The sequence below is a fragment of the Herpailurus yagouaroundi genome, unplaced genomic scaffold (genome assembly GCF_014898765.1).
Source record: "Herpailurus yagouaroundi ecotype Mexico unplaced genomic scaffold, PumYag 188, whole genome shotgun sequence".
Classification (NCBI taxonomy): Eukaryota; Metazoa; Chordata; class Mammalia; order Carnivora; family Felidae; genus Herpailurus; species Herpailurus yagouaroundi.
In genome coordinates, this window is record NW_024412419.1 from 1,196,517 (window position 1) to 1,222,815 (window position 26,299).

At 52.0% G+C, this 26,299-nt stretch overlaps 1 protein-coding gene across 1 annotated transcript in view; it reads right to left on the minus strand.

The window, feature by feature from the left end:
* The window catches only part of MYT1L (myelin transcription factor 1 like), a 442,535-nt gene that overhangs the window by 137,886 nt on the left and 278,350 nt on the right, over nt 1-26,299 (minus strand). Inside the window, exons 5-8 of the mRNA XM_040496904.1 lie at nt 22,129-22,285; nt 7,111-7,165; nt 6,905-6,938; nt 6,539-6,601 (exon numbers count right to left, since the gene is read on the minus strand). Coding sequence (XP_040352838.1) covers nt 6,539-6,601; nt 6,905-6,938; nt 7,111-7,165 — 152 coding nt within the window. The 5' untranslated portion in view covers nt 22,129-22,285. The remainder of the gene's footprint in view (nt 1-6,538; nt 6,602-6,904; nt 6,939-7,110; nt 7,166-22,128; nt 22,286-26,299) is intronic.

The window sequence follows — 26,299 nt, forward strand, 5'->3', positions numbered from 1 at the left end:
AAAAAATGCAATTATGCTGGGGTGTTTTATTTTAATGCAAATGAAATTTCTATCAGTGTGAAATGGGTAAAAGGGAAACGCAGGGATCCCTGTTTGTTTCTTCCTCCTCTTCTCTTTCTTTCTTTCTTTCTTTCTTCTTCTTCTTCTTCTTCTTCTTCTTTTTTTTTTTTTTTGGATTATAGATGCTCTTCTCTGTTGCACATTGCAATGCTCCACTCCACTATCTCTCGCCAGTACCTGGCTCTGTTCCAAGGCTTTTAGTGAGTGCTCTCTGCCAAGGCATGAATAATACAGCCCCCAGGCTGTTGGCAGAATCCAAATGAGGCATGCGTACATCAGGAAGCAAGCCCTCGACTTCAGCTCAGAACAAGCTCCAGTGAAGACAGGCAATTATTCACCCGCGGCTGCCGCCATGGCAATCACGCTGGCGGGTGCAGAGGTATACGAGATGGGAAAAAAAATCTGAATACGGAATGTGCACAACAAGCCAGAGAGAATCCAATAATTTTCTAATGAAAAAGGAAAGCTACCATTTGGAGCTTTTAATTTTAAAGTTTCAAGATCAATGGACTTGACTCAGAATTTTCTAAATTGGGGAGGATTGAAATATGATACTGATACCCATCACCTAGCTTTTGGGTGCTTGTTGAGTGGGCAAGACTCTGAAGGTAGATTTCAGGCCAAATATTCCATCAGAACCTTATGCCCAACAAACACATACTTTTAGACACTGAAGTGAGGGGTAAATATAAGTGAAATCCACTAAATTTCAGAAAGAAATCTGGAGAGGTCACACAACAGATGAGTGAGGAATGAATCCAAGTTAGCGGTTTCCTCTGTCTCTCTGTCTCTCTCACTAGAGGCTCATACAACAATCGCTATTCAGAAAGAACCCAACAATTCCAAATGTTCCAGGATGTACATAACTATTACAGAAAAGGCTACGATTCAAATTTCTCTACACTGGTCAGTATTAATCTGTAATAGATATTGATATATTTTTTATCATTCCTATTTCTAATTGGCATTGGTGAAGTTTCTAAAAACTTTAAGAATAGTAAATTGACCATAATTTTGGCAATAAATTTGGCTTACAGAGATATACCCCTTTCTAAACATTATTTTGCTTTAACACAAACAATATTTCATATCAACAGGGGGAGAAAAACATGAATTGTGAATGTAAGGCAGTAGAGTTTTCAATCTTCGTTAAATGTTCGTAAGTAGATTTTTTGCAGAAAGGCTTTGACATTTGGCATTTTGCTCCTATCTTAGTATCCCTTCTTGCAAAGCTCTGCAAAGCTCTGGATTAATAACCACATCTCTCCATCGTGTGGCTGAGCGGCCACAATGATTTTACATAAGAAGTCATATGTGAGGCTTCTTGTCACCATGTCCCCACCCTTCCTTGAGATGTCCATCTTTGGCCGGGGGGACGTGCAGCCTGAGGTGCCCCCGCCAGCTCCAGGGTCAGGCTCAGCAGCCACGGACACCCTGCGCGGTGGTGTTGCTCCCTCCACGGGCCTTGGCGACGTCTGCACACTTCCCACCTGGCCTGGCCCCTTCTCCGCCAACACATTCACGGGCCAGCAACTCCCTGAATTCCAAGGGTGTAGCTTCCACACATTCCATTTTCTCTGCCACCTTCCCACAGCAGAGATAGCTGTGGACATGTGGGAAACCAGTGGTTTTTCACCCATGGGCGTCTGACATGCTTACACTCTGGGAAAGGAGGTGATGCGGAGGAGAGCAGAGGGGGCTCAGGAAGCTCCTGTCCCTGAACTTGGGCATCGAAGACTTTGGAAAACCCACTTAAGATAGGTAGTTTTGGGGCACTTGGGTGGCTCAGTCGGCTGAGAGTCCGACTTCGGCTCAGGTCATGATCTCACACTCCATGAGTTCGAGCCCCGCGTCGGGCTCTGTGCTGACAGCTCGGAGCCTGGAGCCTGCTTCGGATTCTGTGTCTCCCCCTCTCTCTGTCCTTCCCCTGCTTGTGTTCTGTCTCTCTCAAAGATGAATAAACATTGAAAAAGAAGTGAGTTTTCCCATCTACAGAGAAGCCCCGTAGTTGGACCCATGTTTGAGATACACAAGGGTCTCTGGCTACCTGTAAGTATCGCTAAGAAAGGTCGTATGCACTCAGGGAGGCAGAATTCACTGAGCCACATGTGAGGCTGTGTGACAGTGAGTCCAAAGGAAGAGGTCACTCACTGCATACAGAAGAGGCTATGTTAGTGCCCTGGTTCATAACAGGAGACTTATTTCTGCCCTGATCGCCAAGTCCGTAGTGTTTTTGTCACACTTGTATGGTGGTAACACGAAACCTCAGGTGGGAAAAACAGAAGTCAGACTCATGTGTCCAGATACCAACGATGCTTCTGAAGAGAAACGTTTCTGATGTTGATTAGCTTCATGAGGGGCCTGGTCCTTATTCTGTCTTCCAGGGCACAGAGTGTTGACTGAGCCTGGATCCCTGCTGGTCACTGGATGGCAATTCAGATGTGTTTACCTCCGGCACTAAGGGACTGATGTACCACTTGCACCAGGTAGTGGAACTCTGTCTTTCTTTTTTCCCATTTTTGCTTCAGCTGCCCAAAGACTCAGAACAAAACGCAATGCTCTGCTCAAACCCCTGACACATCCTGGGTTTCTGGTAAAAGTATGTTCCTGTTTCCCTCACGTGCTTCCTAATTTACATCTTTGATCCAACTTTTAATTGTGCAGAGTTGCACACGTGTTTACCAGCTACTTCAGACTGTTTATGACCCGTGAACATAAACAAATGCCCGTGGGGGCACCTGGGGGCTCAGGTGGTTGAGCGTCTGACTGAAGCTCAGGTCAAGATCTCACAGTTCATGAGATCAAGCCCCATGTCAGGCTGTGTAGTGACAGCACAGAGCCGGCTGGGGACTCTCTCCCTCCCTCTCTCTCGCTCTTTGCCCTCCCCTTCCCCTCAAAATAAAGAAATACACTTAAAAGAAAATAAAAACATACCCATGAACAGGCTGTCTTTTGTTCAAGCGCAGTATAGATTTCCCACACCTGCCTCGAATTACTTTCCGCGTGTTCAAATAAATAGATGTGTCCACATACTAAAGTACCTTTTTACTTGACTACGAACTGACATGATATACGAATAAAATGAAATTATATCCCTAATAAAATGAAAACACATTCCCTGAATATCATGTTGCTAAAATACCAAAAGGGTGGGTAATTTCATCAAAACCAAGACCCAGGCTGCCACTCTTGTCACACTGGAAGAGGCTGGGTCTCGTTGGGGATGGAACAGCAGAGAAGTCAAGGCCACACCTGTGCTGTGGGTACGAGGTCAGGACCACGCCCGTGCTGTGGGTACGGAGGTCAGGGCCACACCTGGGCTGTGGGGTGCGTGCAGACACTTATGTACATAAATAGCTGTCAGAGGGGAGAGACTTCGGTAGCAGGGAATCTTTTAAAGCCAGAAATAATTGAAATGTTACAGATTTGAAATAACACCAGTCACAAGATGTTAATGTATACATGAGTCTCATCTAGTACGAGAAGCACCTTTTCGGTTTAAGTAGTTCAAATGTCATCCCTTAGTTAAAAATTACCGGTAATATGTAATCACTAGGGAAATGAAAATCAAAAACTACAATGAGACCTCACCTCACACCTGTCAGAAATGGCTAAAATCAACCACGCAAGAAACAAGTGCTGGCGAGGAGGTGGGGAAAGAACCCTCGTGCGCTGTTGGCGGGAATGCAAACTGGTGCAGCAGCACCGGAGACCAGGGTGGAGGCTCCTCAGAAAACTGAAAACAGAGCTACTCTATGATCCAGTGGTTTCACTACTAGGCATTTGCCCAGATGGAACGAAACACTAATTTGAGAAGCTCTATGCACCCTTATGTTTATTGCAACATTAGCTATAATCACCAAGATATGGAAGCAGCCCGAGTGTCTCTTGGTAGGTGAGTGGAGAAAAACCACGTCGTATGTGTATATATATGTAGGAATATTATTCAGCCATAAAAAGAAGGTATTATGCTAAGTAAAATAAGTCGGAGAAAGGCAAATACATATGGGGAATCTAAAAAAAAGCCAAAGAAACACACAAAAAGCAGAATCGGACCTCTACGTACAGAGGACGAACTGGTGGCTGCCAGAGGGATGGGGGTGGGGAAGGAGGAAGACGGGTGAAGGGAAGGAGGAGACACAGCTTCTGGTCGCGGAATGAGTGAGTCACGGGGATGAGAGGCAGAGCACAGGGGACACGGTCGGCGATACTGTAACGGTGTCGTACGGGGACAGATGATGACTACGCTTGTGATGGTCACAGCCCAACGTATGGAGCTGTCAGATTATTGTGCTGCACGCCTGATGCTAATGTAACATTGTGTGTCTACTGTCGTAGAGAATTATTGACAACATATAGACATCAAAAATAAAATGGACAGCCCTGACAGTCTTGTCGAGAAGCGGCTTATGTGGTCACATGAGTTCTCAATGGTGATTAGTTCTACATAACAAAGTCTGCAAGTATCTCATTCAAAAACTGAGGAAATCGAAGTCCTAAATGTTCAGTAATCTGTCCAATGCCCCTCGCTGACTCGTGGGGCCGTGGTGCTGGAGGAAAGTCCTTCGTCCGCCACCACCACATTAACTATTTCTACCAAAGTGTTAGAAATTTTAACAATTACGTAGAATATGACTTGTGATAAAAATTATGACATTATTTTAAATTCAATTAGAAATGGGTTGAAAAATTGTCTAAAATCGGATGTTTCCGTGACCCTTCTCTAAAGTGCCGGCCCCATCACTCCTGGAAGATTCGCACGCTCTGTGCTCACACCCGCATCGTGTCCCAGAAGAAAATGCAGGCTGGTGGTCTTGAGGCCACCCCCAAGCTAAGCGCCAAAGTTCTGTGCACGCGGGGAAAGAGACCTCACAGGCAGGTGTGCATGCCCATGTCACGTGGGGACACGGACACACCGCTTGATGCGCTTTGGGTAAGAATGTGTTTCAGAGGATTCTTTGGAAACGTCATGGGTTTTCCTGAAAAACCGTGGTGATGAATTGTCTAGCTAACATCTAATTCAAACTTTCTAGCCAAATGTAATCACTCCTTCTGGTAACAGTATGATAAATTTTAACTATTGACTAATCAAGAGAGGAATAATGGAAAACCTTGATTTCATTCATGGCTTGCTAACTTGTTTTTCATTGAAAACATAAGCAATGTGGTTTTAAAAACCTTTAGATTAAGAATTTACAAAATAAATTCTTATAAAATAAAATAACATACTTTAAGTAAACTAATTATTTAACTTACATACTCAATAATTTACTATAATATACAATAACAATAATAATATGATAAATTGAATTTAGGTTTTAAATTGCCAGATTCCCTTAGAAACGACCTGTTGTTCCTTTGGTATGTAGAGAAGTCTGATAACCATTTCATCATGGATGCTTGTTAAAAATTCCCCGTCTCCTTAGATGCTAGCATGGGGGTTTGGGGAGTAATTTGTAATTTTCCCCTTGATTTTACTGAAGGACAATCAAAATAATTGCTTGATTTCACCCATAAATTAATGTTCAGCTGAAGAGGAAATGAAACGTAGGGCAGCGCAGGCAGGGTCACCCTGAGGTGTTTCAGGCACACCTGGTCGAGGGTCTGAGCTTTCATTACGTGGGCTTCCTTCTTGATGATTTGTTAGGATGAACGACCTTAGTCCTCGCAACCTAATTTGTGAAAAATTAGCTAAAAATTTATTCTAGCCTGTAAAGATCTCCAACTCCTCACGACCAAAACCTTCCCTTGAAAGGTAAAGCTACATTAATAGCACAGGGAAGAAATTCCTTATGCAAAAGTAAATCTAAAGATTGATCTCTTCATGACTCTCAGCCCTAGATGTGCAATGCAATTCTGCTGTGATGCGTTTTTAGCAATAATTATCTAGCCACCTGATCTCCTGGATGTTCACACCCAGTGCCGTTATGGACCTAAACTCCAGTGTTTGCAAGAATAATATAATCGTTTAAGCCCCAAAGTCTCATTAGTGTGATCTGTCCTGGACGTTAATCTCCTGCCGGGACCTCCCCCAGCAGCTGCCCAGGTGCCCACCTGGGCTTCCTTTCCCAGGACAGATAAATTATGGAAGCTGAGCTCCTCCAGAAGGATCAGGAAGGTCGCACTTTAATTTATCATCCGTGACTTGCCACCCTGCAGCTACCAGAATGAGCACGTGGGCACGGACAAATAAGCCATCCCAGGGAGGCAGAGGGAGGCTCTTAGCAGGTGCCCTGTGTGTGTGGGAAAATGAGTTTAAGGCTGGTCTTAATTTGTGTCATCTTATGCATTATCGTGAATTCTGCCCACCCTCTGAGACCCTGCCCGGGAAACCAAAGGCTGAATTCACAGCAGAGGAGTAGAGGAAAAGACGGCACTCGCTCTTTTCCAGGAATACCCCCCACTCATTTTCGTCCTTGGGTCTGGGTCCCTCAACAAGCCACTGTAGACCGTATATAGTGAAAAAGGCGGCCGTTACCTTCTGTGTCTTGCGTATTTGCCACTGACGTGACCGCTGCCATCACAGCCCGGCGTGGGACAGCTGCAACGGGAAAGAGGTAATTACATGGGGGCTTCGCTGCAGGCGGGTGGGGCCGAGCGCACACACAGGCGGGTGGCATCGGGGGAGGGGCACACAGAGGGACGGAGAGGAGGCAAATCTGGGAGGAGAGAACCATTAGGGCTGCTTTTTCTTAGCAGGTCTCAGGGAGTTGCCTCCATCAGTGCAGCAGGGTAGGAGCAAGCTGCCGACAGACCGGGGGCGGGAGGGGAGCGGAGTGCCCATTAAAAGGCATGGGTTCTCTACACGGCTTCTGGGGATACATCGTGCCCAAGGAGTACTAACCTGAAGGGCTCCTGTATGGCTGGTTCCACGGGAACTGCAGAGAGATGGGAAACAGAGATTTATCATCGATCACACGCGCCCTCTCCCACAGAAAGCTATTGAGAGGGTGGTGTCAGAGCAGGTCCGAGTGACCCTCACGCCCAGCTCCGCAGGACAAAGGGGACCCTGAACGGGGCCTCCGGGGGCTTGGAGAAGCGCGGACCTACCTCGAACCCCTTTGGACCGTGTCCGATGGCGCTTCTCCTCGGCGTCCACCTCCATCTGCGGATAGACGAGCAGGCGGTCAGTTCGGTCAGCAGCGCATGTGGCCAAACACGGGCGTCTTAGTGGCTATGGGGCAACCCTCTGGGAGAGCGACGTGGGGGGAAAGCACCAGGTAATCTAACTGTGTCACTTAACAAAGCAAAGCGGACCTTGACCTTGCAGAGGACGCAAGGTCAGCGGGAGGCCCCACCCTCTGTAACGGGGGGGGGGGGCGCTTTGATGAAGCTTAAGCACAGCCTCTTTGCCCTTTTCAAAGACCGATTGGGAGACCTTGGCGGGAGTTCCGAGTCGCACTTTGTAGCCAGCACCTGAGAGGTAGCCCTTATAGTTTGCAGGAAGGTTCATACGTGTAGGCTGGAATCTCCTCGGAACCCAAAGTTGAATCCGATCACACAGTTAAGGGGGGCGGGCAGGTGTGGCAGGACATGTCTAAGCCGGGGGCTGATGCCATGTCATCTAGTTCCGGGTATAATCACCATCCACACTTCTCCAAATCATTAGGATGCTTTCCAGGGACGAGGCCCTTTGCTCATGGTAACCAGCCCATTTCACAGGTCACAGACTACCGAGCATTTTTGCGTGTTATTGTGTCTGATCCTCACAATTTTCTAAGAAAGGTATCTTTACAACTGTTTTGTAGATGGGACTTGCCCAAGACCGTCTAACTAGGAGTTTTGGTTCAGGGCCCTGAAACCAAGCCACTTGTCTCTACACAACATTTTTTTTTTTTTAATGTTTACTCATTTATTTTTGAGAGGGAGGGAGAGAGAGAGAGAAAGAGAGAGAGAGAACACGAGCCAGGGAGGAGCAGAGAGAGAGGGAGACACAGACTCCGAAGCAGCTCCAGGCTCCGAGCTGTCAGCACAGAGCCCGACACGGGGCTCGAACCCACAGACCACGAGATCATGACCCAAGCTGAAGTCAGACGCTTAACCGACTGAGCCACCCAGGTGCCCCTACACATCATTTTTAAGACCAGTGCTGGAGGGACGGACATGTGCTAGTGTATTGGTACACCCAGTATTTCCACATGTCTGGATAATTTATACACGCAAAGTCGCATAGAAGGAGAATTTCACTCAACAGAACAAGGGGGCTGATGGGAGGAGAGCGGTAAGACCGGTCCGTCTGATCATGAGGACAGGAAATTTCAGCCCCATCTGTGATGTCCTTGCCCACCCAAGCTACCAGGAGGCAGAAGACAGGGGCACGAGGTGTCCTCTCCTCCATGCATGGTTCGCCTGCCCTGCAATTTAGGACGAGAAGGTCGCAGCGGGGCACAGAAGGGTCGTAAGGACATGTGGTCGGTCAGACTCCCACGAGGGAGAGAGCAGGGCAGGTCTGCTGTCACAAGCAGCTGCCGGCGAGGGGTGGCTCTTCGCGGACGCAATGCTCAGGCAGTGCGACACCAGGCTCCTGAGTCAGTGTTCCCGCCGACTGACCGCCAGACCCTCATTCATTAATACTGTGTGCTGAGTATGGCGGCAAATGAAACACACATACAATAAAAAACATAGCTCATTTAATGAGTGTCGTGTCTTTTAACGGAAGACGTGTGTGTGTGTGCAGATGTAGGGCTGTAGATTCAATCAGATTCGGATCTGAGAAGGCGGGTCACGGAGAAAGGGCTTCACAGGGGAATCTTCGCGGCTGAAGCACTACCTGAACGAAACAAGAAACAGGTCGTGTTTTAAGCCTGTATGGAGACGCGAGAGACCCAGTCGTGGGCGAGAGAGAGGGAGTGGGAGTGGGTGGGTGTGTTTCCCGGGAAGCTGGCCGTCACGGAGCTGGTGCCGGCAAGGTCGGTCCTGACGAGCGGGTGGGGGCTGGGGGCCGCAGCCTCGGGGAGAGTGGGGGGCACGTCGAGGGCCTGGCACACCCAGAGGGGGCCCTGCTGCCCCAGTGGGTGTACAGCTGCGGCCGACCCTTGGGCACGGGGCCGGGATGTCTCGAGTGTATTGTGGAAACAGATTGGTTCAGCGGGGGTTGAGAGCCTGTGGTGGGAGCAAGGGGGTGTCCGCGGAGACGGATGGCGCTGGGAGAAGGAGCCCCGTCGGGGTGCTGGCTGCCTCCTGGAGCGCGGTCGTCCGGAACAGAGACGCAAGAAGACAAAGATGGCCGCGAGGGACGTTTCAGGAACAGTCAGTGTGATGCAGGCTCCGCTGTGCGCCCGCCTTCCCACCCTTGCTCTGGCATCGCAGCCGGGGCACAGGGAGCGAGCTCCCCGGGGGCAGGCACGCTGCGCGGGTTCGCGGTGTGGGTCGACAGCACCTCGGGGTAACGCATCGATGCTCCGAAATTGCTTCCCTACGTGGCAACGCTTTCCAAACACCGTGCAATGCTGGCAAGGCAGGTGGGGCCCGTGTGACCCAGAGCAAGAGTGGGCTAACCCTCAGGAGGTGATGGAGAACGTACCAGGCCACGTTGCGTGGAAATGCCGTGTTTCCTGCCACGTGGCCCGCCAGGCCGTAGGACTGCGGACGCAGCGATTGTGGGGTGAAATCCCACTCTTTAAGGAGTTCAGCGCCGAGCACTCGCTTTCTGCTAGGGTAGATGACCTGAAAACCGTTCTCACTGGGGCACGAGGACGTTGGGACGCGCTGCAGCCAACCCATTCTGGGAGGGCCAGGGGGGCTCTCTGGGGAGGGGTGGAATCTGATCTGAGTTTTAAAGGCTAATTGCTGGGTTCAGATTAAAAGTGGGTGGGGTGCTCATGTTCCAGGCAGAGGGGATGGGATGTGCAAAGAGGTCCGCGGGCTTGGGGGTGCGCTCAGGGCACCCGAGGAGGGGAGGGCGGGCTCAGCCCGCTCCCTCCCCCCCTAGGAGCACATGGGCCACTCACCCTCCGTTCCTGGCACTCAGCCTCTGCAGTCTCTGATGGGAAACCCGCCTGTTGCGTAGGACAGACCTTGCGGCCAAAGGGTGCGAGGCTGGCATCCCTCTGTGGGTATTAAATGGAAAAACTCAGCCTCATTTGCTAACTGCTCATATAGTTGTGTGAGGATTATTTTATTTTTTTTACGTTTAAATTTTTAATCCATACTTTACATATAGAAGGACGATCTCATTTCCTTCCAGGAGAAGTGAGCTCTGCCGCTAATCCCTCGTTACACGAACCGCGCTTTCCCGCTACGCCACAGTACCCCTCTCGCTGATGTTACCCCTCACCCAACCTGGGGTCTACCTTGGGGCCATCGCACGCCACTCTTGTACGTGTTTGTCGCAGCGCTGATCCCGCTTGAAGTTCAGGGCTCCGTGACACGTTCCGCTCGCTGTCAGGGTGACTCGGGGTAATTTGGCAAACATACGGGAGGCACCAAGCACACGGGGGCTCCCTTTTCTTTCTCCTTCAGCCAACGACCCCGAATGAAGAGCTCGAAATGGTTTTGCATTTTACTTGCGCTCAGATGTGTCAGTGCGCAAAGCGCCGGTGAAGTTCAGGTTAAGCAGAAAGCGTGCGATTTGTCACCCAGAGTTTGAGGAGCGTGTTGGTGTCCTGACGTTTACGCCTACAAGCGTGTGGTCGAAGGTGAGCTGACAGCACGAGCTCATTCACACACCGGCTCCTGTGGGACCCTGGTCTCGCCTGCCTTCTCACCTCCTCGTCTCCTCCTGTGGCTCCCCTGTGGCTGGCGGCTGCCCTCTGCGCCTGGTGGACCGTGGTGCCCACTTAGTTCCTCCAGTGCCTCTGAGGCGTCAGTGGGTGATGCCACTCGGGGTCATCTCAGGTCTGCTCCTCCCCGGAGCCCGCGAGGGGCCGTCATCGCCTCACTGTGTTCCCATCCCTCTCCAGCAAAGCACATCTGGAAAGCGGAGCCTCAAAGCCGCACTTGGCGGGAACGCTTTTGTTTCTAAGTCGGGCGCTCAGTTTTAAAATAAGGAGAGGTTTCTCTTAGGAATTTTAAACGGTTTTATTCTTAAAGAAAAGGCTCAAACGTAAGACTTACTTTGGAGCCCACGAAAGCGATCACGCTGATTTGCTGAAGAGAGAGTGAACTGGTTTGTAATACGGGACGTCACCCTTGGAGTCAGGACACTTTTATGATTTTCCCTCTGTCACCGCCCCCACCCCACAAAGTGCACACTTCCTTCAGGTTGAGGCTCCGTGAAGATCGTAGAACATTAACGATATCGAAGCCTCACACGCTGCTCTGGTCCCTCCAGTCCTTAGAGGTTGCTTTCTGTGGGAAGGTGCTCATCGGGCCACAGCAGCGAACCCCAGGGAGGGGCGCGGGGGTCCCCACTGCCGGCCACCCCACGCTCCGGCGACCTGCGCCTTCCGGCGGGACCGGGCCGGGAAGGACGGGGTCACAGCCTCCCTGGTGCACAGCTCGGACACAAGCTGAGCCCGAGCTCCCTCCCCCAGAGACGCCCCTCAATTATTCAGGAAGCAATTACCTATGTTGTCAATTAGCCAGACCCTGTCTTTCACCTCCCGCTGCTCAGCACCGGGTCCTTTCACTGCTCATTAGCACCGGCAGGAGGAGTGGGCTACACGCGCCCAGAGGCGGGTTCATTTACCGAGCGGTGTGGCAGGTGAGAAGGTCTGCAGACGCTACTAATGGAGAGAAACCAGAGCGGCCGGCAACCTCAAGTGTGCGGATCAAACTGCGCGCCCACGTTTTCTGTGCACTTTTGTTCCCGTGAACCCTTGCCCCCCCAGGCAACCTTGGCCCCCATGGCCTCCGTGTCCCCCCCTCGGACGCATGGAAGTCTTGGCTCATAAAAACCCATCGGTACAGATCAGCAAGGGTCAGAAATTATGTGTTGTTGGCATCCTTGAATTGTGTTTAGAATAAATACGATTGCAGTTAAAAGTCGTTTCCCGGGAGGGCTGGGTGGCTCAGTCAGTTAAGCGTCCGACTTCGGCTCAGGTCATGATCTCACGGTTCACTGGTTCGCGAGTTCGAGGCCTGTGTCGTGTTCCATGCTGACGGCTCAGAGCCTGGAGCCTGTTTCAGATTCTGTTCTCCCTCTCTCTCTGCCCCTCCCCTGCTCGCACTCTCTCTGTGTCTCTCTCAAAAATAAATAAACATTAAAAAAAGTTGTTTTCCACACTGTGACAAAATGTTCTGCTTTTTAGTGAATTTAATGTGGTGCAAATACATTACATTTTGGGAGTTCTGTTCGATGTTTACGTTAAGTGACAGGACGGCATGCTGTTAAGACGTTGCAAAGTTAGGAGAGACAGAAGTGTCTCCAGCTCAGGCCTCATGGTTTGCAATGGCTTCAGTTTTAGGTCTCCAACCTCACAGGCTGGCAATGAGGAAAAATTAGGCAAATACAACAGGTGTAAGAGCCTTGTTTTGTCTGCTCCGACTTTCCTCTCCCTTCCCAACCTTTCTCAGCAAGGACTGGTGGCCACTGAAACCAACCTCCAGGGAAGGCGGCCCATATCCTGGGGATTCTTCACCTTGACTGATCCCGTGACGTGTGCTTGGGGCCAACAGGGGCAAAGAGAGAGGAAAAGAAAGGTAGGAATTATCTGAGCAGAGAAGAAGGTGAGGGTGCGGCTACGCCTCCCCCCCTGCCACCTGGGACCACAGTGCCCGGCGTGGTAGGGTGACCCAGGGGAGCCACGTCACACACTTATCAGTGACGGAGTGTAGGACAATATAGAAATGAGCATATTTTTATTAAATGTTTATTTGTTTTTGAGAGAGAGAGAGAGAGAGAGTGAGCAGGGGAGGGGCAGAGAGAGCCGGACACAGAATCTGAAGCAGGCTCCAGGCTCCGAGCTGTCAGCACAGAGCCCGACGTGGGGCTCGAACCCATGGACCGTGAGATCGTGATGACCTGAGCCGAAGTCGGATGCCCAACCGACTGAGCCCCCAGGTGCTTCAGAAATGAGCGTATTTGAGGATCATTTAAACGAGATTTGGAGGCTAATTATGTTGCAAACTTGTGAACAAGTTCAAGCAGGTGGCATACACAAAAATTTAGAAATTCGTTACAAAAGCGTGGCGTGCCAGGGCCTGACCATGATGGGAACGGAGGAGGGAGGCTGCACCCTTGCTTTGCTTGTGGATTCCTTGTCATCAGGCCCTAAGGAGGCAGAAGCGTTTACGCGTCCGGTTAAATGTTGACCTTGAAGTGTCATACTCTTCTCGGACTCTTGTCACCGACGATGGCTTTCTGCTAGTTGTTCCCCAGACGGAAGCCCTGAACGGTGGGCACAGACACCCAGCTGTGTGGCAGGAAAACGCGGAACACAGAGAGCAAGCAGGCGAGTCTGCGACCCCCTGGGTTTCTCGTGGTCTTGAGAGAACTCTGGAAACTCCTCGCCGCTGCAATGTTCCGGGTGCGCCCCGTCCACGGTGGTGGTGGTGGTGGTGGGAGTGGTTTGAGTGCCGTGGGGGGAGTGGCCACGTTTTCAAAAGAAGCCATGTGGACTGGTGGTCTGACCAACATTTATGCTGTGTCCTGGGGCAAAAGCAGGCTCCAAAGCCAAGTTACTAGAACTCGGGGACAGGGAGGGAATCTCTGGCATGCCTAGATAGGACAGCTGAAATCACCCGGGAAGCATGCTTGCCCTCAGGGCTCGGGACTGTCACGTGGGCTGATGCGCCAGTATCATCAGGGAACCCCGGGAGGTCACCCTTCCAGGCAACACCGGGGAACCCTTAGTAAACCAATGCATGTGGTTTGGGACTTAAGGCTTTAAGAATAACGCGACGAATCCTAAGAAGAACGCTAAGGAAACAGCAGTCAATGGAACAGCGGTCGGCCATGCAAATGCCCTGTAACAGGGGCCCTCGAAAGGAAATCGGTCCTCTCGACGCAGTCACTTGGAGAGCCAGGTGCTGGGGACGCTGCTAGTTCAGGCGCCTGTACAAGGGGGCCCCACGCTGACCCCCGATCCCCGTGCACGGACCTTGTCTCTTTACCCCAAGGCCTGTGTGTGTTGGGGGGACAGGGCTCGGTCCAGCAGAGGCAAGAGCGCGGCCACGAGGAAGTCCACTCCACTCCAGCCTCTGAACGTAGGAAAAGGAAATTGTGGGGAAAGAGAAAATGATCTTACTCTTGAGGCACGCGGACAGGTGACCGCGGGCGTTGTGGGCTCGTGAGCGAAGGAATGAATGAAGGGAAGAGTTACAGGCGCTGATGCTTCGCTTGCTCAGCTCCACTGTTCAATGACTACTGATTAGTAACTTTATTAGCGCTTTAGAACTTTTGTGATCAAACGTAAGGCTGCAAGGGAAGTGCGCCCCCCTCCCCCAGGCCGGCAGGCGCTGCCTCTGCTTCTCTGCAAGCACGCGGGAGGCCACGTCCACGGAGGTCTGCACGCGCCCACTGACTTCACGTTGGGGGTGGGGGCTGCGAGCTCTGAGGAGCCTTTCACAGCCCCGAGGATGGGGCCCCAGACAGCTTCCTCACAGGCACGTGGGGGCCGGGGGGGACCTAGTGGAGCATTGGGGACCAAACCCAAGTTTCGAAGGTGACTCCAGGGTGATGAAGGCAGTGGCCTTTAACAAAATGACCCCCATTCGGTTTCGCTCCTATTTGGGTGACCTGGCGATCTTACATCCGTAAACAACCCTCTTCCCAATTTATATCGTCCATCACGGCCGTGGTGACACCGACATCCCAGAGGTGGTTCTGGGGGGCAGCGGGTGGGCAGAGTCCATATTTCACTGCTGTTTATGGTCACGGTGGGGTCTTTACTTTCAAGTGTGGGACAGCCGAGCAGGGACGGGATGGGCGCCTGCTTCCAGAGCTTTGGGTGAAATGCCAAGTCAGGAGCCTTAGTTTTTGTAAGATCGCTAGTGCTCTTTTGGCCCCGAGTGAAAGCGTAGAAAAGACGCCCGCGCCTGCACTGCTCGGGTTCTCTGACTTCAGGTGTGCCCCCATCACCGCACCCCTTTATCCCACCAGCCAGTTCTGGCAGAAAATGCCGAGAGTCAGGATGCAGGACCGGGGCCCAGAATGGTTCTGCTGGGCTCTCAGTGCTTGCCCCGTGGAGCTAACACCCACAAATCCGGGGGCTTTATATGTGATTCTGCACTTCTGATTTTTCTGGAAAAACAGGAGGATTTGGAAACACCACGCTCGGTTTCTGTCAGCCACAGCCGGCGAGACAGGCAGGTTTCCCCCGTGGCCGCTGTCGCCTGAGTCCTCGTCCATCCCGTGCCTGGTGGTGACAGCAGCCCACTGCGGGGCATGTGACGATTCTCTCTGTCCACTGCAGCAGCTTCTCCTGTCCCTGCCCTGGGGGATACCCGAGTCCGAGGAAACATCTAAGTTCCGGGGCCCGGAGAGTCACACACGTGGTAGGATCTCAGGGAGTTTCATAGGGTGTGCTGTTCCCATCCTGGCTCTCAAGACCCGGGTTGTCGGCCGAGGCCTCCGTGGGCAGCGCAGCCGGGGCGTGCTGGGAGGGCACGCGTGGCCGCGAGGGCCTGCTGGACAGCTCTGGGTTTGCCTTGCAGGCCGCAGCCAGGGAGCGCGGTCCCCCGCCAGCCGGCCGCCCAGATGGAAGGGCTGGCCACGTCCAGGCCTTCTGTGTCAGCAGTGCCCCTGGCTCGTCTCCACGGACGCAGTCTGGCCCGCGGTGTGACGGCAGGCTCCATGTTCGCTAACTGCGCGAGGCCGGACAGGGTCCGGTCTGTGGATCACGGTTCTCTCGTCTGTGAAATTCCTGCTTATCTCCCTGGGCGGCTGAGAGGCTCGAACAGAACAACTCCATGGGAGAATCCAGCGTGGAGCCTGGTGCACCAGAAACACTTCCCTCCTTCCTCCATTTTCCAGGTGTGGTGCGTGTCCCCAGGGGTGCTGGCAGCAGAGAAGCTCACGGCGTCCGAGTTATGGGCACACGCGTCACTTGTGATGCACGTAGGATGCTGTGCTCTCTGTATTTTTAATCACCTTTGCTAACACCAGCATTTTATTGGCCTCTGAGTATGTGAACCAGTTCAATGGTGCACAGCTTGGGAGGACAGTCTCCATAATGACCCCGGGCTAGAAGTTCAGTGTGTGTGTGTGTGTGTGTGTGAGAGAGAGAGAGAGAGAGAGAGAGAGAGAGACTCTTGGTCACCTCCCTCAGTCCAGCTAACATTTCAACGGGGCTGGAGACTCATCGCTCCCAAAGCCAGGCAGCAGGCACATCTTCCGAGAAGCTGCCGTCCTGGGAGCCTGGAAACAGGGCATCGCACCCAGGGTGGCTCTCCGTGGCTCCCAGGGCTGCGGGAGGAGCTGGCAGGGGCAGCCCCGCTTGGTGCCTGGCCCAGAACGGTTGCTTGATAAACACTGGCCGAGTTGTGCTAAAAATAAAAATATCACAATCCCCTTAAAGGTCACGCGGATGTTGGGCAAACTTTCTTGGAAATATGGAAAGAAGTTCTACAGAGTAGAGAGGAGGACAACAAAAGTGAACTACTTTCTAGAAAGGAACATTTCTACCTAGGAAGGGGCCGTTCACAAGTATTAAGAAGGAGTATTCAAAATAGGATCAGTGTGGTGGCTGGTCGTTGGTGTTTCCTAGACAAGTATGGTCTGAAGTAAAAACCGTCAATCTCAGCCCGCGGGGCTCCAATGACGCCAGTGTCCTGCCGGGTCGTGGCGTGGTCGGGGGGAACCGGCAGGGCCCCTCCTGTCCAGTCCCCTCGGGGCGCGCAGCAGGGGAGCCCATGCTGCAGGGGCTCCGGGGACACACTGTGGCAGCGGCCCCCGCACCTTCTCCTGAGCGGTGCAGGTTCCAATTTGCAAACTACTTATGACCAGCCAGTCGCTTTCGAGAGCAGGACCTTCATTCTCTCAGAGGGTCCTCTGTGTTCGTGCCATTTCTTGTAAATGAAAGACCCTTAAATAGCTGCCAGATCAAGGAAACAAAACACTGTAAGACAAGGTCAAGTGCCGACATACGAGACCGCCGTGTGGCGTCACTGCAGGCAGTGCGGAGCGGGGGGCAGCTGCTGGGGTCCTGGGGCTGAACCCCCGGGGCCCGTTTCTTCGTCCCCTGCAGCTGCACGAGCTTGGACAAGGAGCTAGCCCGGTGCGTCCCCGGTCTCTGCTCCCACGCGGAGCCCGGGGTGTTGGGAGATCAGAGGAGGACACAGCTTTGTGAGCTCCCGGGGAAGAACTAGTCCCAAGTAACCCAAGGGCGCTGGGGTGACGGGCCAGGTGTCTCCCGGTCTGCCGAGCGGCCGCGCGTGGTACGGACCCAAGTCCCGGGCTCAGGCCGCATCACGCACAGCAGTGCAGTCGGCACAGGCCTTCCACGGGCCGCACAGGTGGAGGCCGGCTGGCGAGGGGGAGCGGCACGTCCGGCGCCCCTGGTCTTCCCGTCAGGAGGGCCACCTGGCTGCCACCGTCCTGAGGAGCGTCCCCGCTCGTCCCTCACAGCAAGCCGGGTCACCCACGCACACCTGCCCGGTGTCTGCTTTGACCCCCATCCAGCCCGCCCCGCATAGAGAAGTCTGCCTTCCGGACGCTTCTGGCCGCCCCCACGTCCTGACTGCGGGCGAGTGCTGTACCACGTGCTCCCTGCATCCCTACATCTCCGTGTCCTCTGTGTCCCTGCGTTCCCTGTGTCCCTGTGTCCCCTGCGTCCCTGCGTCCCGTGGGTCCCCTCTGGTAGCAGCCCTTGAAGGTGGCAGGTGGCAGCACCAGGACTGATGGAGGCTGGGAGCTCCGGGCCCACGCTAGCCATGCAGGACACACAGCAGGGCTGGAGCTCACGTCCGATTCCTGCCCCAGGCCCCACCGGGGATCGCGATCTTGGAGATCACTTTCCTGTGAGGTGGGGGATCCCTTCTTTCTAGAATGTTCCATCTGCTCCTCTCACCTGGCCCTCGTGCTTTCCGTTGGGCTCAGGTCCCCTCCGCCCTTTGACTTTGTTGACCTTTAGCAGGTGCCACGCCCCTCCTTCCTCTGTGGCCAGGCTGCTCCCACAGAGGCCTCCAGGAGGTTTGCACCTGTCGGGTGTCACTTCAGGGGCCACCAGCGACCACGTCCTACAGCCGCAAAGTCTCACCGAAGCTCATGCCTCAGGAAACCATGTGGCGCCCGACTCCCCTGCTCCCTCGGGGCTCTGTCCCCAGGCCACACCCACTGGGGACACGGCTGCGCCACCCTGGCCGCACATGGGGCCCCTGAACTTGGGTCAGCCTCGACCCCACGCCTAGCGGCCCCCAGAGCACGCCGGTCACTGTGAATCCACCCCGGAGCCACGTTCAGTGTTCCCTTGCCGCCCGGGGTCTCCTGAGCCGCGTCCCTGCTTCCTGTCCCCACGTCCATCGCTGTCGCCGCTCTCCTCCCTGCCACGCGTGGACTCTCAGTCGTGGGCTTTTCTGCCTGACGGTGGAAGGTTTTCCTCCCTGTGTCGCCGGGTCTCCGGAGGAGGGACCTTGTCACAGCCCAGGGTCGGCCTTCCTGTGATTGACTGAATAAAGGAAGTGCTCCGAAACCTTATCACATTTGACTTCTGTCCGCCATCCGTCCGTCCCCTCCCTCCGCGCCTGGTGGCTGTCACAGCCACCCCTCCCACCGCTGGGGGAGGCGCTACCTCACGCCCTGACTGTTCCGACGCCGGGCCCTCCGAGGGGCTGTGGGCTGAGACACCGCCGGCCCGCGTCCCTCGCCGAGTCCCCAGAGCCCTCCGTGCTGCCCTGCTGCCCCCCTCCCTCACGTCTAAGCAGCGACGCTCCCTCTCTTTCCCAGGGCAGAAACAGTCACGACCAGGAGCGTAGGAGCCTGCCCGCTGGGCAGCGGGGCATGGCCGCCTCCTCCCTCCAGCACCTTCCGCGTGCAGAGTAGCGCTCTCTCCTCCTAAAGCATCATTGGGAACACACACTGCACTGTCCCTCGGTGTGTGGACTATTGACAACAGCAGACTCTGTGCTACGCGGGCTTTTCTGTGAGTTGCTATTTTCACTTACTAGGAGTCACAGCTGCCTCTCCAGGCCAACGCCGTGGACTCGACTCCTTTGAATGGGTGCATAGTATTCCCCAGAACGTGTGTCCTGTGGTTTATCCAAGCATCCCTGTAAGCTCCCCAACTAATGGACATTTAGGTTGTTTAACTTCAGTTATTTGTCTCATTCCGCTATAAAAAGAAGTGCAATAAATATCACACACATCTTTGTGCGTATCTCCATAATCTAGTCCTCTAGGGCGATATTTTCGGCACTTCTGGAACACGTACAAAGCTGCGTGCTTTTTGGTGACGTGTGATGGTTCTTCTAAGAGCTTTCCCACAGTGCACTTTCCCACACAAGTGTCACTTTTCCAGAGGGAAATAGATTCGCTCACTAGAGCTCCCACCTCTCTTCCCCTGTCCAGGGGTGAGCGTGTGTGCCTTCTCACGTGCTGGCCTCTTGCATTCTGGCCACTGAGAAGCCCTTATTCTCACTCTCGGCCTGTTTTTGAAATGTTCACAGCGATTTGCAATAGCTCTTTGTACATTTAAGGCATTAATCCATTTACCCATCTTATCCGTTGGGAGTATGTTCTTGTGGCCTTTTCCCCCTTGGCTGGTGGTGTTTCCCCCAGGATACGTGAAAGGTGTCGGCGACCCAGCCAGGACCTGGGGAAGAGCCGCAGGCTCTCCGGCTCGGCTGCAGTTTCCGAGTGGCTCCCCGCCCTCCTGCCAGTGCCCTGTCTCCCGGGGCCGGGCGTGTGCGGCCTCACGCGGGTCTGCTCCACACCCCCGAGACGTGTCCACGAGCCCGCCCAGCCCCTCCTCTAATGAACACCTGCTCCGCTACATGTACCCTCAGGTGGCAAGGCCACGAGAGGCCACACCTCTCCTTCTGAAGCTACAAAAACCCACAAATGTGACCCAAGAACAGCTTTTAATAAGTAGTAGATAATGTGCTATATTCATAAGCCCAGCTGTGTGCTCTCCGAGACTATGTTCGGTCTGTATTCAGCATTTTCTACCTTCACTTCTCCGAACCCAAATTTTGATAAAGTGGCACCAAAAATAAAATTCAAAGATTCAAGGGGCGCCTGGCGGGCTCAGTTGGAACAGCATGTGACTCTTGATCTTGGGGTTGTGAGTTCAAGCCCCATGTTGGGTGTAGAGATTACTTACAAGTAAAATGTGTAAAAAAATTTCAAAGATTCAAATGTGTTTTGACCCGGAAAAGCACTGATAGAGTTGTCTATTTACTTAAGTATTTCAAATTACCCAACTGATTTTCTAGTTTGGAATTTTTGAATTCACTTTTTCATTTTATTTTATTTTATTTTTTTTTTAAAGTTTTTTTGATTATTTATTTTTTTTTTTCAACGTTTATTTATTTTTGGGACAGAGAGAGACAGAGCATGAACGGGGGAGGGGCAGAGAGAGAGGGAGACACAGAATCGGAAACAGGCTCCAGGCTCGGAGCCATCAGCCCAGAGCCTGACGCGGGGCTCGAACTCCCGGACCGCGAGATCGTGACCTGGCTGAAGTCGGACGCTTAACCGACTGCGCCACCCAGGCGCCCCCACTTTTTCATTTTAAATTAAAGTATCCTCACCACACTCCATATCAGCTTTGGTGCACGACACAGTGATTCAACATTTGTATATGTTATGAAAGGCTCGCCACGGTCACCATACAATTGTTGTAACACTTTTGACTATATTCCCTTTCCTGTACTTTTTATCCCTGTGAGTTATTTACTTTATAATTGGAACTTTGTACTTTTAAAATCCAGTTAAAAAATGTTTTGCTTGTTTTTTAAGGGGAGAAAAAAGTTAAAAGAAAAAACAGAAGAATTAGAAAAGCTTATGTCTACATGTAAAGCATGTTTGTGTTCAGGGGAGAGGAACACCATTCCCAAGAAGACTTTCAGAAATTATGATATTTCAGAGATCAGTAAATGGGAGATATTCATGAGTTTTGGCGAGAAGGGGCTGGGCTTGGAGTCTTAAACGTGAAGTTGAGTTTTTTCTACTTACTGTGTCTTTGCCCCTTGAGCCCCGTACAAATGGTACAGAGAGGACGATGTCCCCGGGCACTTCATGGGGTGGCCAGGCGGGTGTACAAGCACATAGTAGGTCCAGAGGAAATCCGTAAACTGTGTGGCACCCGCTCTGCCCGTGTGGCGGGTGGCACTATCCCCAGGTGTCCCTGCTTTGGTGGCTGTGTGGCTGCTGTCACGGTGCTGCCTGCCCTCACCAGGCTGTCACTGTGGGACACCCGTTTGTGTGTCAGCATTCCTTCTCAAGGGGAGACTCACCGCCCCCCACCTCAAGGGGCTCTCAAAGGGCAAGCAGTGGGGTATGGCACATTGACAGAAGATGACGGGACTATTCAAGTGATGGGAAGGACACCTAAAGAAACAGCACTGAACAGAAAGCAAGAGAGGAGAAAGTTCTAGAAGGGGTGTGGGGGAGGGGAGGAAGGTGCGTTCAGTTGTGACCACAGGATTTTGAGGGGGGAATGTTGCGTGCAGTTCATTGGTCCCACCTTGACCCCCACTGGGAAGTGGTCCAGTGTGGGTGGCATTGCCTCGCTGGGGTCCGTCCTGGATTCACCCACTGGATTTTGGCATGTGGGTCTGCCTGGTGCTTAAAACCCCTTCTACCCTGACATTGTTTGGAACAGGTGCTCATGAGATCCAGGTGGGATTTGAGAGAGCGGTTTCAGTGGGAGGGGGGCGGTTTCCATGAACCTCACAGCGGACGGGCAGCGAGGGAGGCCAGGTGGAAGGTCGAGAGACTGCCCCGGAAGGACCAAGATAAGACAAGAGCTTATGGGGGCTGAAGAAAATGTCTCTCGAACTCTTTTGAACTCCCAGCATGGAGTGTGTCTGCCCTTGGAGGGGGAGAGGTGGTGGACAGGACGAGAGATGGGGTGGATAGAGAAGGCAGGGACACTCTGATGCGGGAGGAGGGGAGGGTGGGGCGAGGGCCCAGGAGGGGTGAGAGCTGCTCTCACAGAGGGAGGATGTGTTCCTGACACTGGTGGTCCAGGCGACGTCCCCCCAGGGCGGGCCGCACACACCCTGGGGCGCAGGGGCCCACTGTACCTTGCGGGGCGTCTTCTCTTCTAGGAAGGGAGGCAGCGTGGCTCCGTGGGCAGGACGCGGGCCCAGAGTCAGGGTCCCTCTACGTTCTCTTCCTGGTCCTCCCCAGCTTGGGACTGTGGCAAAGTCACTTAATTTCCCTGTGCCTCCATTTCTCCATCTGCAAAATACGAACCACCGTGTGAAGTGCCTCTGATTTCGTTAGCACGTGAGAAGGGGACATACATACATGGAGAACACCCTGTGGCAGCAGCAGACATGGACCCTGTGTCATCTGTCCTGCCTGTGGACGAGGGTTCCCCTGGGAAGCACTCTCCCGGACCTGGGACTCTGGGAAAGGGTCTCCCCAGACACTTGCAAAGTCGGCTCTGCAGTCTGAGACCTTGTGCTGGACCCGAGAAGCTTCTAGAACTCCCGTCCCTGTGGTCCAGGATCCCTCCAGTCACCCTCGCAGAGATTACAAGATAACACTGACAATTCAGTTAACCAGCTTCACATAGATGCCACATAACCCTTCCAGCAATAAACTATCATATCAAATTGCTTTGTTTGAACAACAGGCAACTAGGTTCTGGGGTTAAATAAAAAACAAAGGTCATTAGGCCATTTTCCTCAGAACTCAGCAATTCCTTCCTGTTGTCTGGGACCCGGCATCCCTGTCTGCTGCTGTTGACCCTTGGGGACGGAGCTGTAAATCCTTTCCGGGAATACTTCTTCTCAAGGAGTGACTTCACCCACACAGGCAGTGAATAAGTGTTTGAGCACGCTGTCTTGCCAAAAACACAAGGATGTAGACCACAGGAGATTTAAATCATAAATTCCCAGAAAGAGAAAGCATTTGTCTTTTTATTTTCAACGTTGCCACTTAAAACAAGAGAACTTCTGCCCACTTCCTCCTGAGGGTTTGATAATCTCCGTGAAACCTTACTATGAGCTCGCCATCTGTCTTGCGTGCCAAGCCCCTGGACGGTGCATCACTCGGGGCAGGGACAATTCTACCTGCTTCTGTATCTTGGCTGCCTACACCCCGTGGTGGGCAGTGTGGGTTTGTTGATCCAAATGACAAGAGGAAAGAAGGAAGGGAGGGAGGGAAAAAAAGGAGAAGGAAAAACAGAAAAAATAAAAAGACAGCACTCCCACTGACAGGGGCAGGACGAATTCTAAGCGATTGGATTAGGATATACAAGTAAAATGTGTTGTTTTATTTTAATTTTTAATGTTAATTTATTTTTGAGGGAGAGAGAGAGAGAGAGAGGGAGACACAGAATCCAAAGCAGGCTCCAGGCTCACGAGCTGTAGATCATGATCTGAGCCGAAATCAAGAGTCAGACACTCAACCGACTGAGCCCCCCAGGCTCCCCATGAAATGTTCAATGGTTAAAGGATCTAAAATCAGGCTGACTTGGGTGGCTAAATCATTACCAGTTATCACCTCATGACCTGAGCTTGCTGTTTTATAAGCATTACATTTTCCAGAATTTTTCAGTCTCTAGGGAAGACTGGATACAGAAGGGATCTAGCATACTGTGCGTAAAGGCTCAGGATGGCGTGGTATGTTTACATATGACCATCGCTACATTTATCATCACCGGTTTACTTATACACCTGCATAACGTCTCTGAGTTTCAGTGTCTCACGTATGATCACGATATTGTGAACAGCAACAAAGCCAGATGCAAAGAATTCTGGCCAAGAACGAACGCCTTCAATGAATTCAGCCATATTTACCGAGGGCTCGCTCTTCGGAGCTCTGCTGGACTGTGACTCGTTATAAAGCAAGGTGAATAAGATATTCCTACACACATAGGGGGAGGAGTGAAAGAAACGATACAGGGAAGTTGGGATCGATCTAGTGGGAATCTTAAACATGTGAAAAAATAATTTGTTTGGGGTATGAAGAAAAATAGAGAACGTGAAGGAACAGAAGGAAAAAACAAAGAAAAACCAGTCTGTTTGGGTAAAATAGAAACCCCATGGCCATCATTAGATGTACTAAAAGAAGTGAAAAGAGGAACCCCGATAATTGAGAAAAATACAACATCATCTACCGGAGCAAAAGGTGAAACGATACATTGCCAACGTGTTCGGTGCTGATGCTGTGACAGAGGCAGGTGTTTGACTTTTGAAACAGATTCTTTTCTCCATTCATCAGTCGATGGACGTGTGGACCGTCTCCACACTGTGGCTGTTGTCAACAGCGCTGCTACAAACATCGGGTGCCTGTGCCCCTTCGTATCAGCATTTTTGTTTTGCTTGGATAAGTACCTAGTAGTGCAGTTGCTGGGTTGTGGGTGGTTCTATTTTTAATTTTTTGAGAGCACTTGTCGGGAGGAGCACCGGGCGTCGGACGTAAGAGGCGAATCACTGGGTTCTACTCCTGAAGCCGAGACTCCACACTGTGTTAACTAACTTGATTTTAAATAAATAAACTAAAAAAATAAATTCTTTTATAAAACCATAGTGGTGAAAGAAGCATTTTGCCAACGGCTAATGTTCAACTGAACGTTGGTAATATTATCAAGAAATACACGTATAAATAGCTCATAATGTTTAAAAATTCAACAGTTAGATTCCATATTGACGAATGACAGGCAAACTATTAATTATGGTTCCACTCATGTTCTTAGCATAATTCAACTGAATTCGAGATTCCGGTTTCTGCCGGTTGTTACACACACCTGAAGCGCCTTCGTCTGTGGGTTTGTGTTTCGCTACCAACAAAGGCACAGAAGACGATGCCCTTTACAAGAACGAATGGACAAGCAGGACCGATGGTGGGTTCATCCCACGCTTCCATCAGAAGGCGGCTCTCGTGCTCAAGAGAGTGTTCGTGGGAGGAACAGGGACGGGTGGGGCCCACCACCCCAGGGGCCCCTCCTCTGACAACCAGCTCTTTTTTCAAAAATTTAAAATTTTTTACTTAAAAAAATTTAATGTTTATCTATTTTTGAGAGAGAGAGAGAGACAGAACACGAGCAGAGGAGGGGCAGAGAGAGAGGGAGACAGAATCCGAAGAAGGCTCCAGGCTCTGAGCTGTCAGCACAGAGCCCGACGTGGGGCTCGAACTCACGAACCACGAGATCATGACCTGAGCCGAAGTCAGACACTTAACTGGCTGAGCCCCCCCAGGTCCCCCTAGGTCTTATTATTATTATTTTTTTTTTTTAACATTTATTTATTTTTGAGACAGAGAGAGAGAGAGAATGAACAGGGGAGGGTCAGAGAGAGAGGGAGACACAGAATCCGAAGTAGGCTCTGGGCTCTGAGCTGTCAGCACAAGAGTCCAACGCGGGGCTCGAACCCACAGACCAGGAGACCATGACCCGAGCTGAAGTTGGATGCTCAACCGACTGAGCCACCCAGGCACCCCAAGATTTTTTTTTTAACATTCAAAGTCAGTGGCAGAAACCCCTCTGGGAAAATTATCTCAGGAAATCAAGGTCTCAGACCTAACGTATTTCTGTTTATTTGCTTTCGAAAAATGTGCATTCACAGTGTCTGAATGGATAGCCTGACAGGAGAGAGGCAGACTGACCCGGGGGTGCACCGGTCACTCCTGGGCCCATGTGGCACCTGCCTGCTGTTCCAGCTCCCTCAGCCCTGCACCTGACCCCTGAGGGCGGGGCACAGTACCGGCCCGGATTGCGCCCCTGGTGTATTGACCTTCCACCCAGGACGAGTTCCTACTGAGGCTCCCCTGGGGAACGTCCCTCGCTGTTGGGCATGTGGCCGTGGGGTACAACATGTCCTGAGACCACGGAGTCACGGCTAACGACACAGCACCCACCACTGAGGCCGGTCCTGTCACAGGCGCTCACAGTCCCCACCTCGGTGGCTCGTGGGGCCTTCTTCACACAGGCCGACCCAGCCAGAACTTCCTTCTCTCTTTGATTTCTCCCTCTTTATGTTTTTTTCCCTTTTTACTGTTTTGGGGGTGGGGAGGGGAGGATTCCCCCTAAACGGATTTGCATTGTCCACATTTACCCTCCAGAGATCATTGTTTTTGTATTTTTTAAATCTCTTTTTCTGTTTCCTCTACCTTCTGGGAGATTTCTTCAAATTTATCTTTTAGTTCTTCAGCTGCATTTTAAAATTTCAAGAATACTATTTTATTTGCCACAGTTATACATTTGCATTTACTTTGGTGATTATTCACCTTTTCGAGAAGTTGGGG